Source organism: Festucalex cinctus, chromosome 3 (assembly GCF_051991245.1).
Source record: "Festucalex cinctus isolate MCC-2025b chromosome 3, RoL_Fcin_1.0, whole genome shotgun sequence".
Taxonomy (NCBI): domain Eukaryota; kingdom Metazoa; phylum Chordata; class Actinopteri; order Syngnathiformes; family Syngnathidae; genus Festucalex; species Festucalex cinctus.
In genome coordinates this window covers 28,075,866-28,090,965 of record NC_135413.1, presented here as the reverse complement: position 1 = coordinate 28,090,965, position 15,100 = coordinate 28,075,866, and the positions used below count along the sequence as shown (strand labels likewise).

At 40.9% G+C, this 15,100-nt stretch overlaps 1 protein-coding gene across 2 annotated transcripts in view; it reads right to left on the bottom strand.

Annotated features, from left to right (window-relative positions):
• LOC144016342 (uncharacterized) overlaps nt 1-15,100 on the bottom strand; it is an 87,472-nt gene that overhangs the window by 27,933 nt on the left and 44,439 nt on the right. For both annotated transcript variants that reach the window (XM_077517343.1, XM_077517342.1), the window contains exon 2: nt 8,367-8,436. In XM_077517343.1, coding sequence (XP_077373469.1) covers nt 8,367-8,436 — 70 coding nt within the window. The remainder of the gene's footprint in view (nt 1-8,366; nt 8,437-15,100) is intronic.

The window sequence follows — 15,100 nt, the reverse complement described above, 5'->3', positions numbered from 1 at the left end:
AAAGTCACTGAGCCAATGAAGTACATTATTACATGAGCAAGACTATTTGTGAAAGCCATGTAAATTCCTGCACATCGAAGTACAAGGAAGCTGTTGTATCTTCAATCAAAACTAATTAAGTTGCTTAGTGATATTTATTAGGTAAAATTGTTCAACGTGGTGACAAATCGATATCTGAGTAAAGGGTTTCAAATGTTTTTGTAAGCAGCACTTTTCTGAGTGGTTAGTAGCAACAAGACACGGGGGGAATTACGAGTCTGAGTTGCAGGTGTGTAGTTCAGTTAACACCATTATTTTTGTACGATATACTAAATATATCAGCAAACGATGTAATCTAAATACCACATATTCCAAGCAAAGGTATGTTTTGAGCCTTTCACATGCATGCTCGAATGGAATTATTTTTCCATGATGACATAATTGTACGTTACGAGGCACCGCGTTCTCTTCCTCGTCGTCTCTCTCGCCCCCTTTGAGATGGTCCACATGTCTATAAAACGTATAACATAACTGTGTATTCTCTGTTGCATAGTTTAGTTGCACTAACAAATATGAACATAGATAGCCATTATCATTAGCTGACGTACAGTATTTCCAAACAATGCCGACAAAAATATTAATTCTGAAATTAAATGACTAAATCACAATTATTAGGGATCTGTACAGTATGTCTAACAAATGCAATTCACTTACGTCATCACTCGAGGGATACCAGAAGTTGTTTGCGTTCTGTTCCGGTGAAATTGGTGGTAGGCTGTTGAAGTAGGGTCTCTCTGGGACCCCGTAGTTCGTGTGCTTAAAATCATTGCATTATCTTGTTTGACCGATAGATGGCGGTCGTGAGCTACACACTGGGGCTTTAAAGTACAAATTATTGGTGCAATCGTTTTTTAGAAATATATTTTCAGAGGTTGGCGTGGGCGTACATTATGCATCTGGCACGTAAAAATTATCGGAAAATGACTCCCCGCTAGAGAGCGACGTGCACCGTGCCATGCACTGCTGTCATGATCCCGGGATCGAGGTTGCGGCAGGTTTATACATGCTTTCCAAAAACCTTATTTGCGTCACGCAAACTCTGTGTGGCTATTTGTGCTGCTTAACTCATATTCCACTAATACAGTGCTTCTCAAATAGTGGAGCGGGCCCCCCCAGAGGGGCGCGAGGCTCCATCAAGGGAGGCGCGTTTGACCTCGGGGAACATGCTTTTTTATTTTTTTATTTTGATTTTTTTTTTACTGTCCTAGAATAAAGTGCAATTGCACCTCCACTACATTAGGGGGCAGTGGCGCTCTCATTATTGGCAGAGTGTGCACAGGGAGCATTCACTCGGTGGTGTAGGGCTTTTGTTTGTGTGTCAGCACAACTTATTTTATATTTTTGTTTTACAGGTTAAAGTTTATATATATATATATATATATATATATATATATATATATATATATATATATATATATATATATATATATATATATATATATATATATATATATATATATATATATAGACCTGTCCAGTCCAGGATGTACCCCGCCTACTGCCCAAAGCCAGCTGGGATAGGCTCCAGCACCCCCCACGACCCTTGTAAGGAATAAGCGGTCGAGAAAATGGATGGATAGCATTTGCATTGTCTTATTTCCAGTCAAAAAAATACAAATAAAAATTGGGTTGACTCCCTCTTTAAGTTTGCTAGCTTAAAGCCAATGCTAGCACATAATGGGTCATACCATATAGTGCTAATAAATAGCATGTTGTGGTGGTGTAATAGCCCTTTAGCAACAGATTTTTAAAACCAAAACAATGCAGCAACACATGCAGATAGATATATAATAACACTCACAAGCATATATTCTTTAGCCTCTGCACAAAACAACAAATATTACTGCTGAGGAGTTATGATGTCTCCTCTGCTCGATTTGAATGAGTTATTAAAGTGTTAATGGCAACAAACAATACTGTGTTTATCAGATTTAAGTTCAAATGGTCTTGTTACGCAGCTCCTATCATTGCTACACTGCTTTGTGAAGGCTAAATGTCTGTTTCCTGTCTGGGTCACTGCAATTGGCGCTTTCAATCGTCTCAGTTGTCTGATGCAGCTTTTTGTTTGTTTGATGTTGACATAAAAACAAGCTTACTTCAAAAAAAATGATCTGAATCTGACCGAGCCTGAAAGTGATACGTTTGAGGTTTGCTGGTGATAAGCTTGTGATGATTCGCTGTTTGAGGGGAGACGGCCTCATGGGTGCGGCGTCAGCTGATTGCATCTACATAAACAGCAATAACTTCCCCAGAAAACAAAACAAAACGATGAGCCAAAAAGGAAAGGAGTCATTTTCTTTTTTTTTTCCGTTTGCAGTTTGCAGATCTGCCCGAGCTCTCGTGGTGTCGGACCTCATTAGATCGCGCAGGTGTACCTAATGAAGTGTCCGCGCTCGAGTCTCAGATGTGGAATATTCTCATTAAACTTGGCTTAAAAAACCAGCTGTGCCTCATAAATGTTTTATCACCGAGACCTTCGCATGGCCTCATGTAGGGAAGGTCTTATCTCTGCTGGAACACAAATCCAAGTCAGCACAGACCAACAATCCTCTTGGTTTGTCCGTGACACTCATTTGAAACGTTTTTGTAGCACCCTGCTAATAGCAGCAGTTGCCAAAATCTACTTTTGGACAAAGGAAGAAGGACGAATGCCTAAAAAGTATCGCAGGAAACTGTGAAAAACATGCTCCATTAAACGTATCAGTTGGAACAAGAACGGGGACGCATCATCTATTTACTTCTGAGATGATAGATTCGAGCCGTGAGGAGACTCAGAGCAGCAAGACAAAGGTTAAAGTTTGCATTTTCATAAAATGAATTTTATATTCAGTAGGTAATTGAATTTCAGTGTCCTAAAAACCCAACATTCCCCCCATGCTTTGACCCAACTTGTCATATGCCACCTAGAATCACCTGTCAATCACTTGAAAACTCAGTTGAAACATGAAAATTCAGTTAATTATTTCTTCTTGAGAACAGAGCTTTACTATGATCCCAAAAGATGACGCTTTAAACTTGATTTATTTATGCTGAAGCATTCCCACGTTATTGTGATTTTTTTTATTCGCCACACTTTTTTTGCCGTGCAACAACTCCCACATAATACTTCCAATTTACATTGTTCAAATTTCAAATCGCTTCAAAAATTGACGCCTCTCGGGGTATATATCGTCTGATTCCACATTACTTACAGTATTTGTACAATTTAACATTTAATATAAACTTTTCCCCATTCATTTTCAATGGGACAGACAGTGAACATTTTTAAGTATCACTTTCCACGCCCACTTCCAAACATATAACTTATCATCATTACCAGGTGTCTGATACTGCTCGGTGGCACAATTGGTCTTAGCATTCAGCTTTCAGCATTCCAACACAATTTCTCCAGAAATCGCACTTAGTCTGATCTTAATTAATTAATTACGTTAGTTAGTTAGTTAGTTTTATTTCCAAATAGTTCAAGAGAGTTCCAAAGTTAACTAATAAATCAGACAATGATGGCACAGCACTTGGTTTTATTTTTATTTTTTCCCTTCAACCAGAAATGCTTTGCGCTGGTTCAGGGGTACATGTCTGAAAAAAAAATGTTTCACACGGGGTACTGGAAAAAGGTTGAAAACCACTGATCTATAATAAAGTCCAAAATATGGATAGAAAAAAAAAAAGTGCATGTAAACATTCCCTGTTGTTGTGCCTTAGGTTAGGATATTTCAGAATTAGGGTCCACAGTCTCCACTTTGTTGCAGTGCACTGTTTCCATGATGCCCTCAGTCTCGACTAGAATAACATCCAAAATGACGAAAACTGAACAAACTAAAATTAAGCTAAATTAAGATCTTGTGTTGGCCTTTTTAGTATTCTACTCCACAACTTCTGGGATTCTTTTGAATTTTTTTCGTTTGCAGCCTTCAGTCTCATTTCAAAAACCAGAAATGTGGAGCATGAACATACTCCAAAACAATACGGCTTGTGCTTTTGCCAGCATCAAGTAGAACAGCCAATGTTTGGCCTGCTCCCAACTCCAAATGGGAAGACGCCCGCCTACAAATAACAGATTGTCAGCGCAATTGTAAATCTTATGAACGAAGACTTGGAAGGGGGAGAAAAAAAATGAAACTCGCTCTGCCCCTGACAGGAATGCAGCTTTGTCAACGATAAGAGTGAGACGTTGCTGTAAAGCAGTAAAGCTTGGACATGCCACAGAGGATTCTCAACCTCTGCTCGTCTTGTGATTTGCCTCCACTTTCACTCGCCGCTTCAAGAGCGTTCCGTACAACTACTGTGCATTTGCCAATGCACAGCAATGATTAATAGACAACTAATCGATGATCAAATAATCCATCATTTTACCTCAGAATTCCACCTTCTCAACAGTAAACACCCCGATTTCTGTTGTCCTCCATGATAGCAGACCGAAGCTCAAAGTGGTTTTGAATCGCAGTTTGTGAGGCAAAATTAGCATTTTGCGTGTCCATCAAAACGCATTGAACAGCAAAACTTCCAAAAGAAAGTATAAGAAGAACTGCTGAGACTCTCCTAAAAAGCTTCGCTGGGCTGCATCGCTCACGTCACCCGCCTTCGGATAATCGTAGGTCGAGGGCAGCTCTGTACTAAGTTATGATGCCGCAGCAGCTAGCTAGCAACGAGCTTCGGCTGGCTACTAGTGCACCCAAAACAAGTTGTGGAGTCGCTCCTTAGTAATCATCGCCTCCGTGGCGGCAAATAAACTACATTTCTGACAAGTATCCTTCTTATGAGAGTATAACAGAGAAGCCATGCCATTGCTAAGCTAACCTAAGATATTTGAAACGGCTAGCGATTTTAACGCTGGATTTAAGTTTTTTCACAGACATCTGGCTGGAAACACATTAAAGTGGAGACGTCCAACTTTGAAAGGAAAAATAGCTGATAAGTTAATCAGTGTCTGGACTCTGGAGAGAAAATTAACTCGCTAAACAGAACCAGAACCATAAATGAATTAACTTCGGTTACGTCAGGCCGGAGGAGTGGTCTATAAGGTCATAAGTATATTAATGGAGTATAAAATATTTGTAATATCAGTAATATCAGGTTTTTGAGTCCTGAATTTTGATTTTGAATTTGAGGTCTGCACAAAACCAAACCAGGAACTTCATCATAACTAGACTAAGTGTAATTTCTGGAGAAATTGCGTGGGGATGCTGAAAGCACATTGAGAGATAAATTATGAAATAATAACCTCCTGGTTACTGGACAATGCGCTTTACCAACTGTGCCACCGAGCAGTATCAGACACCTGGTAATGATGATAAGTTATATGTATGAAAGTGATACTTATAAAAAGTTCAATAACTGTCCCATTGAAAATGAATGGGGAAAGTTGATAAATGTTCAATTGTGCAAATACTGTAAGTAATGAGGAATCAGACGATATATATACCCCGGGAGGCGTCAACTTTTGAAGTTTAAATTTAGTTTAAATTTGAACAATGTAAATTGGAAGTATTATGTGGGAGTTGTTAGGTGGCAAAAAAAGTGTGAGAGAAAAGAGAATAAAAATCACAATAACATATGTGGGAATGATTCAGCCAATTGAGAACTTGTAAGATGCGACTACATTGTGATTGCATTCCAAAAGCTCCCTTGTAAATTTTTGGGTTCGTTTCAGCGGCTTCAAATGAAATTCTGAATGGAAACCTTATCTGCCATTTATAGTCAAAATGAAGAGTTACAAAAAAAAAGAATCTAATCCCTCTCTAATCTGGAAAAATAATAAAATTGGGGCCAGAAAAATGTGTTATATGACCTGATCTCGGTGTCAACCCCAGCCGGCCAAGTATAGCTTAGCAAGTGCAGGTAACGCAGAGTTCAGGGATAATCTGGGGATATCAAACGTCTTATAAACGCTCCGTGAGCCGTGTTTGTGCTAACATTCCCAAAAGTCTTGACCAAATAGCACCGATGGCTCCTAAATCAGCCTAAAGCCACTGGAAGTAAATTGGTGGTGTTTTTCTTTTGGCCAGCAAAAGAAGTCCTCACAACTTCTCAGGATACACAATGCAATCAAACGATGTTTGCAAAAACTGATCCGGAAACGTTCGATCCTTGGACACGACGTTGCATATTGATATGTGGCCCGTGGTGATGATGGGCCTTGTGAGATGTGAAATTCAATATTGACAAACCGTGAAGAATTCGGCAGCGAAACAGCGATGAAATCACAGCGCAAATGCGAGAAAGATGTTAAAGGGAACAACATGTGGCGGTGGGAACGCGGCATCCCACAAAATGACATTCCCACTTGACTTGAGTTCCAACAAGTTGTCAACACTTTCCTTTTGGCGAGCTTCACGGGAAGATAATGCAAGAATCAAACTCTGCTTGCAAAGTGGTAGCGTCTATATTATGTCGTACTTCTGGACGCCACAGTATGATACTACACAATATATGCTAATGTTAGCTTACTCTTGTCAGTGTATTCTTTGGCCTTGACGCTGAAGTCTCCACTTTGTTGCAGTGTTCCGTTGTATTTTTCGTCTCCTTTAGTTTAGCCGGTTTTCAAAGCAAACATGGTGAAGCTGCATTTAGCTGTCAATGTATGTTTCTTTTAGTAATTGTGGTGCAGCCACCTTTTTAATGTTACTGCACACTGTCCATTTTAATAAATCAAACTCAAACTCATTCTAAAATTAAACAGAATATGTGCACATTGTGAAGTATTTCAGAAACATAAATTTAAGACATGAAATAAACCCAACTTGTTTGGCGACACAGCAAACGCGTTTGCCTTTCCATAAACATGACAATTACCAGGATTTTGTCATACTACTTTCACATACTATTTTTGTGTAGTCAGTTTTTCAGCCGTGTCAGCATTGGTGGCTAGTGTGGTCGAGCAAAGGTAAAAAAAATAGCATTTGTTTACATGCTGCATTTCCCATCAGTCATCAGACTCTCTACTGTGAGTGAAAACTGCTGTGCCACACAGTGCCGGAGACTTGCATAACACACGCACACACAGTTGTTGATTAGCGTACAAAACGAACGCGACGTCTCGAACGCAACACAGCTGGCGGCACTTGAAGATCAGTCGGCTCCACTTTGCAACAAGCTAACGTCGTCCCAAAACATGCGATCAGATAGCAACGTTTTCCCCCTCTTTCCGCCCCTCGGCGACCGCACTGTCCCGACCCGTTGGAGCGAGACCGAGTTTCCGGCGTAACAGTGACCCGACCCTCAGCGCGCTAATAAAAGCCAAATGTTATCAAGCTTTGAAAAGAAAAGCCATCCTTTGCGTGACCCCTGTTTCACAGGTACATCGGCCCCGCTCTGACCTTGCGGACGTCGGGTAAGCAAACCCCAATTGGCTTCGGCGACGGGGTCGAGAGGCCGCGGCGGACCAGAGGGGGTCGGAGGTCGGCCTGTTGATTTCGTGCGTCGGTTTAGATTGTCACACGCAGATTACGAGCGGAGACGACCAACGAGAACCCTTGGGAATTGAAGGCTTTCATTATTTTTCTTTTTCCCGCTAACAAGGCTCAAACATGCCTGTGACCTTTTTTTGGCAAAGTCATTGTGCGTGTAACTGTTACTTAAAACTAATCACAACAATGAAGTCATGCAAGGTGATCAAGGGAACGCTGACATGGATCCGCTTTTTTTATGAACTTGAATCAGTTACTGATGTGGTTCTCAAACTGTTTTTTTTTTTTTTTAACATCAAGTAGCACCTTAAAAAAAATACTCAGCTCTCCAATTGTAGGCCTTATAAAAAAAAAAAGAAAAAGAAAAAATAAGAGCCAAAGGTTATAAGCCAATGAAACAGTTGGCACATCAACGCTGTGCTTAAATTAAAATTAGTGATTTTATTAAAATGTATTCTGCAATAGTTAATTAAAACTTGTACCTTGTGCACAGTTGAAAATGACAACAGCACTCGTGTATTAAAAAAAAAAAAAAACAAAAAAAAAAAAACTGTACCTATACCTATATTATTAAATTAATATTCTGCACATTGTTGGCAATAATAATAACAATAATAATAATAATAATAATAATAACATTCATCAGTTAACTAAAAATTGAACCAAAATAAATATTTGAAAATATTTTCGCTTTAAAGACAGGGTCTTCCGTTTTCACTCAGGAAAATGCACTATACAAATACAGGATGTATACCCATGAACTCCTTCTCAATCTACACCTCTGGGTCTTCTGTTAATGGGTGTGGTGGTGATTTTTTCCTCTACCTCAACAGAAGGGTGTCCAAAAAAAAAGATTACGGTTTGTTTGGTAAATTAGATGACCTTTGTAAGATGAACTTGGCTCACACTTGGATCACGTACATTATGGCGCGTCCACACCTCGACACTCTTCCTCTCAGCCGCCGTGAGAATGAATGGCTCTTTATATCACCTGAGAAAAGAGACAGCGTGACTCATCTGTCCTCGGTGGGATTACAAATGCTCATAACAGACCACTCAGCCATTCCGCGCATTCCGCTGATACCCGTCGACGGGGCGCAGCACACATGAAAGTGTTGCCGGTGAAATATTGCGGCGGTTTGGAGGGAGGATCGAGCTGTTGTACAATGAGATATGGTGTTGATGTTAGTACGGTCAAGACTGGAGAGGAATCCAATCACTCTAATTTTTTCATTATTTTCCTAGACGCTCTCTGTGCCGCATTTTTTTTTCCCAGTTAATAAAGTCATATTAAAATATTATAAACAAACCCTATTTGATAACCTCAATTCAAGTAAAAAAAATAAAAATCTGTTTTTCTTTGCTTTGCTATTGTTGTCTACCATCCAGTTTCCGTCATCGAGTCCCGTCACAACCTTTTAAAAGGCTTGAAAATAGCCAGCTCTTGGATTTATTACCCAGCTGCCCTCAAATACGTCCCCGCTTGACAAGGGACCTCTGAGGAGGATTAGCAGCAGCCCCAAGTGCAATTGAATATTTTGATGCTGCTGAGCTGAGGCCAAAAACAACAACAAAAAAACCTTTGTTTACAATATGTTCACAGCAAACCGAGGCCAGTTATAACTCCATCGAGGCTTGGGTTAATTGTGCATTAAGCAAAGCGCAGCGGAACAAATCCAGTTAACCAATTTGCTTTGATTTTTGCTGAATCATTTATTTTTTCTCTTCCGTGAAGGCTGAAAAGGCTTTAGTAACAAGGTTGCATGTATTCTTCAGAGACACTGTAAAAACTCAACTCGGAGGATCTGTTAACGCCACTTGATTTCATACATAAATGCAAGTTTCAAAAATGCAATTAATTTATTCACTATTTTACGAGTTGCGATTAAATAATAATGATGGTAATTACATCAACTTGATTTAGTACGTCATGTACACTCAAAATTCCCTGTTGGTCGGCTGAAAACAAAATTTAAGTTGGCAGAACTTCATAAACCTAGCTTGATAACTTACTTTTTTTTTTCAAGCTACAAATACCAATTAATAGAAACCTTTTAAATACAACTGCAATTTGACTATTTGTTCCGAGAAAGTTACGTGACAAAGCTTTAAGACAAGAAGCTAAAGTAGCCTAGCATATACGGTACCTCAAAGCTAAAACAGCTTAGCCTACTTCAAAGTGGAAAAGTCGCAACACATTTTTTTTGGAGTAAGCCGTACTTGATAATCTTTTACTGACGAGGAAAAGCGATTTCATCCAAAGTAATTTCATGAATTGGTATTTGTTGGTTCAACACCATTCAAATAAGTTGACAAAACTTATAGACTAACGGAAACTGTTGCGTTGACTATTTTTTTTTTTTTTAAGACTATTTCTGTTAGAATGTACTATTTAAAATATGTGCGATAAAACTAAACCTTTTAGCAGTTACAAGAAAGTCACATGAGCAAAGTCAAACAAAAACAGATTTGAAATATTTTGTCTGTTATGACAAATGGCCACTGAAGACAGGGGAGGGCAGTTTGATGTTTGCAAACAGAGTAGGGGAGTGATGGGGAGGGATTGCTGGCCTTCCTCTGGTCCTTAAAATGAAGGTGTAAGTATTAACTTTGCCTGGCTAATCCGAATGCCTTAGAGAATAGAGATTAAGACTTTAACCCCGTCCCGGAGCAGAGGAGGCCTTTGGCCGGCGTCTCTCTCTGCTGGACCTCTTCTTGCGGCCATTGTCCTGTCACCAAGACCAGCTGTCAGCGTCCTCGGAATGGCAAGATGAATGAGACTCTGCCAGCCAAGCGTCTGTACCCTGTTTGCCGAGGGGCCTGTCCTGGTGTAATTCACCGCATCCGGACGCTGCACGGATTCAACGCGGGAGTGATAATTGCAAGTGTGAGCAAAACTTAACAAAAATCCATAAATGGGAAGTATGGTGATGTGGTTAGTATAGTTTGAATTCATTCTCAAGCAGAGGTGGCAAATCTAGGTCCAGAAATTAAAAACCCTGGCAAAGTCAAGGTAGAGGTACCTGTGGTTAAAGCCAAACTGTGGCAGGGTTTTTACTTCCCAGACCTGAGTTTGCCACCTCTGATCTCAAGACACTTCACACACTGAGCAGTTCAAGAACCACACATGGCAACGGAAGCAAGGGAAAACTCTAAGGAAAAAACCTAGAACAGAACCTAGACCATATGGGGCAACCATTTGTCTTGGCTAGTAGTTAAGTTGAGTTGGAGAGATAGAGTGCCAGAGAAAATGAGTAACACCGGAAGGGACCAAAGAACAATGGGCGTTTTCTCTGGCTACTCTGGAAACGAGGGTCATTGAAGATCCTAAATTGTCCTTAGGTGTGAATATAAGTCTGCATGCCATCCGCTGCTACACCTGCAGTCTTTTACAAGAAACGAGCAGGCCTCAGCTTGGACTCTTCCTGAAGTGTTGGGGTCGGCGCACCTGCCCGCCGGCCACACAGCTGCAGCACAACCCCGTCACTCACTTAACACCGTGTCTGTATCGTTGCGATTCACACCCCCCTCGGCTCAAGTGGTGCGGAACCCGTGGCGGGCTTCCAAGCGAGAGATCAAAAGATGCTCGCTGATAAGAGCGTGAGGTCACTCCGACGAGTCAGCAAAGCTAATTGTCTTAACCTCCCCTCCTACACTTGGCATGAGCCTGCACCCCTCGGGTTGAACGGCAGGCCAAGAAAATAGCGCAGAGAGAAAAAAGGTAAAGCAGAGGACTTCTCGCAAATTGATGTCGGAAGAGAAAAAAATCTTTCACGTAAGGTTTTGTCAGTCTACCCTGCGATCACGCGATGCCTGTCAAAGAACTCATTGATGTGGCAAGGGCAGAGATAACAGTCGACTGTCTGGGATGGTGATTGGCAGAGGGGGCAAAAGTACACACATTTGTCTTGACTTAAGCAAAAGTACAGATTACATGTGCCAAAATATATTCTGATAAAAGTATTAGTCCTGTTTCAACTCCTCTCCTTCATCCTTTAAATTTACGAGGGTAGTAACAGATGTTGAATTTGTTTACGGTTGTCAACGTTCGCCAACAGTTCTAATGGTCGCAAACAGTTTTTCCTTGCGGTCAAATCTCTAAAATCGGTTTGCAAGGTCTTTAATTGCAATATTTGCATTTGGCTACTGCCCACCACTGGTGCACGACAGCCGTTGGAGTGTCCGTGTCATGTGGTTTACTCAGCTCTTTGAGTGACGGCCGAAGGAGAGACTCGGCCCAGCTGTTTTCCCAACCTGGAACGTCACTTCTGCTGTCAACAGCTTTTTGGGGGAATGAACATATTTGCCGCATTTATCTTTCTGATGTGACAAGTTTCGGCGAAGACGGTGAACACCTGCCGCTTTTCTCTGTGGACTGTCAGATTTCAATATTCTGGGAGGATGCTGAACTTGCATGTTAGCAGCACAGATTTTGTTTCATTCAATATTAACGCTGCGTGACAAAAAGCCATTTTGAACTCTTCCACACATTTAAGTCATTGGAAAAGCGCCTGAAGACGTGTGAGCGATATCTCCAGGATGGTTAACCATGATAGCTGTAACCCCCCACCACCCAGCACGCGCCCCCTCGACCAGACTGCCTGCCTGCCCACTGTTTCCAGCCTAAGTGCTCTCCATTTGTCTCCTTGGATCAAATGTCCCACTCTGTTGATCAGCAGGCCTCCTTATAAGGTCTGAGCAGGGAGAGCCAAAGCCTTGAGAGAAGCCTTACTCCACCATATGGAAACAAACAGAGCCGGGCAAAACTATCATTATTTCAGCCCGTTATTGACGGATGCCCAACTTTCAAGCGAGTGTTTACGCATTTTCGGCAAGGGCTTTATGATGTGAAGCATCATAAAAATACATGGACTGGGAAGCACAGTCTGTACAAACCTGAATCGACGGCCGTAAACCGACTTTAGTCGGTGCTCAGTCATTTTTTTTTGCGTCATTTTTTTGCGTCATAAAGCATTCGCTGAAAATGCAGAAACTCTGGCCGAATGGTGGGCATGATGGTTGGCTGGAAACAAAGCTAATTCTATGTCTATATATGATGCAAAATTTACCACGTTACTGAAGTTGCTCTGATGCAGTCCAATGGTGGGACTCGAGTGAAAATAACAGCATCTAAATAGAGCTAATAGCAACCATGGATCACCAACTCAAAGACCAGTCATTGAACAGTTGCGTTAGCACCGATGCTAGTGCTAATGGAGATGTCCTGAATGCTTGTGTTGTCATGGCTTGACATGACTGATCAGATCAGAATTTTTTGAATGTGGCGCAAAGCTTCCGTAAACATTGAACAGTTGCGTTAGCACCGATGCTAGTGCTAATGGAGATGTCCGGTTTGCGGAAGCTTTGCGCCACATTCAAAAAATTCTGATCTGATCAGTCATGTCAAGCCATGACAACACAAGCATACAGTAGCTTAGCATCAGTGAAAATGATAAAAATGTGATTGAAGACAACATCTTTCAAAGGTTTTGGCAGCAAACCGGGTTGTAAACAGGAGAATAACTACTGTAGCTGACCAAATACAGTGATCTGCAATAATGGCATACTGGTCAGGAAACCCAAGCTAGTGCTAGCATTGGTGCTAACACATCTGATGAATGATTATAGAAATGTTAATGCGACACGTTAAAAGGTGTCTTCTGGACATGACAACGTTAACCTGAACATACATTAGCTTAGCGTCTGCGTTACTGAAGTCAGTCTGATGCATTTGACTGGTCTAACTTTAAGTTCATAATATGTAACAATGCCACACTAAAATTCTATATTCCAAATTGTGGGGTTGGCACACTGTGTTGTAATAAGGACAGCATTAGGCCTTACGAGTTACGAGCACGGTCACATAATAATTCAATTCATAAGTCAAGGCAACATAGTTTAATTTTTTAATGGCAAAACTGATTCTTAAAGAACCTTTACTCTAATTTCAACCAGCGTTAATCACAGCCTAGATGAAATAGCAGAATTGCTTTTCTGCTAATGAAAGAAAAAAAAGGCTTAGACCTCCGTAACATATGCTACAGGAATTTCCTGTGCTGGATGTTGGCTGTTAACCTGAATGTGAGGGTTAATCTGTCTGGAAGAAGGTGATCGCACTTTTCTTCTGCCGAGATTGAGACATGTGACTGCCAGTGTAAACACGTATTCAGAGAGGGCCTTGTGTGAACACTGACTACATTCACAGCGCCGCGTTCCTCCACGCGACACAAGTGTATTTGTGTAGCACCTTTTAGACACAACGGCAATTTTAAAAAAGTGCTTTGGCAATCCATTAAAAAATTAACAGAAGATAAAGTGAGGCAAAGGAATGTTAGGAATAGGTTGCCACTGAAAAAAAATGTAGCTAAATGTAGTTACAAAGATAATGAAGTCTGAATTTTAAGTAAAAACCCTTTGAAAATACAGTAAATTCAGTAATGTTTGCATGAACTTACTTTTACCCTTTATTACATTTATTAACTCTTTTTATGGCTGCAACTCACTTTTTCCTAGATCATCTCCAGGTAGCACAAATGGCTGAAGGCCGACAGACACTTACTTCATTAGTAAACCTCTAATGGAATTTAAGGTAAATGCACAGTTACATACATTGGACTTATCACCGTCTGGCCGCAGCAAATTAACACTGATTTATGGTTCTATGTTAACAAGAGTGCGGGGCACTCCGGAAACACACATCCATCAAGCTAACAACACATTCATTTACTACTTATAGACTGCAAATCGGCGCGGCTGCAAAATGTAAGAGAAAATGGTATGTGGCTTGAATGCTTCATGATATGTTGCATTCGATTGAAAGCATCAAGCATCAAATTCTGCCACTTTTAATGTCTATAGATGAGATCCTTTGTTTCGATCCCTTTCTGTCCTGACTCCAGAGCCCCGCAGTTGTATTACACAATGTCAACTCTGCATGATTATCAATTATGTCTTCCAGAAAATACATGTTATGAAATATCTGGAGTCTTCGAATACACCTTCAGTGATAAGTGGTGCAGCTTTCATGATTGACATCTCAGATCATCCAATGAGCAATGAGCACTGCTTTAAATGCTGGCCAATCAAGGGGGGCTCAATATTTTGTGACTCATAAAAACTTTTCAAAGTCTTGAGGCTGGCCTATTTTTAGGTGTAACTAAAAGGTTCATCATCATCATCATCATGGCTCGAATGCTACGTCTGCAATGTGGAGACTCGGCTTGGACGCCGAGCTAAAGTTCCCAGACACGCAGTTACACAGATAATGAGTCAGTGGAGCCGGACAGGGGACAATCAGTCCTCTGTGTGTGTCTATGTGTGTGCGTGTGCATATGTTGATGGCTCCGTTGGTTGCATTTCATTTTAAGGGTAGTTTAGATGAGCATTGGGAAGAATCTCCCAATTTGGGAGTTTGATGAAGGCGACTTTACAAGCCTTGCATTGGATTCATTAACCTGTGAAAAACTTTGGGAAAATGCATGCAAGTTCTTTGTTGTGTGTCTGTTAGCTAGTTACAAAAAAATAAATGAAAAAAATCAGCCAACAAGCCAGTTGGCTGGCCAGGCAGTGAGTGAGTCAGGCCCTGGGGCAGTCTGGGTAATTACTGGCAAGTCATGAAGGCCAAATGGAATGTTTACACTAGCCCGGGGGTCAGC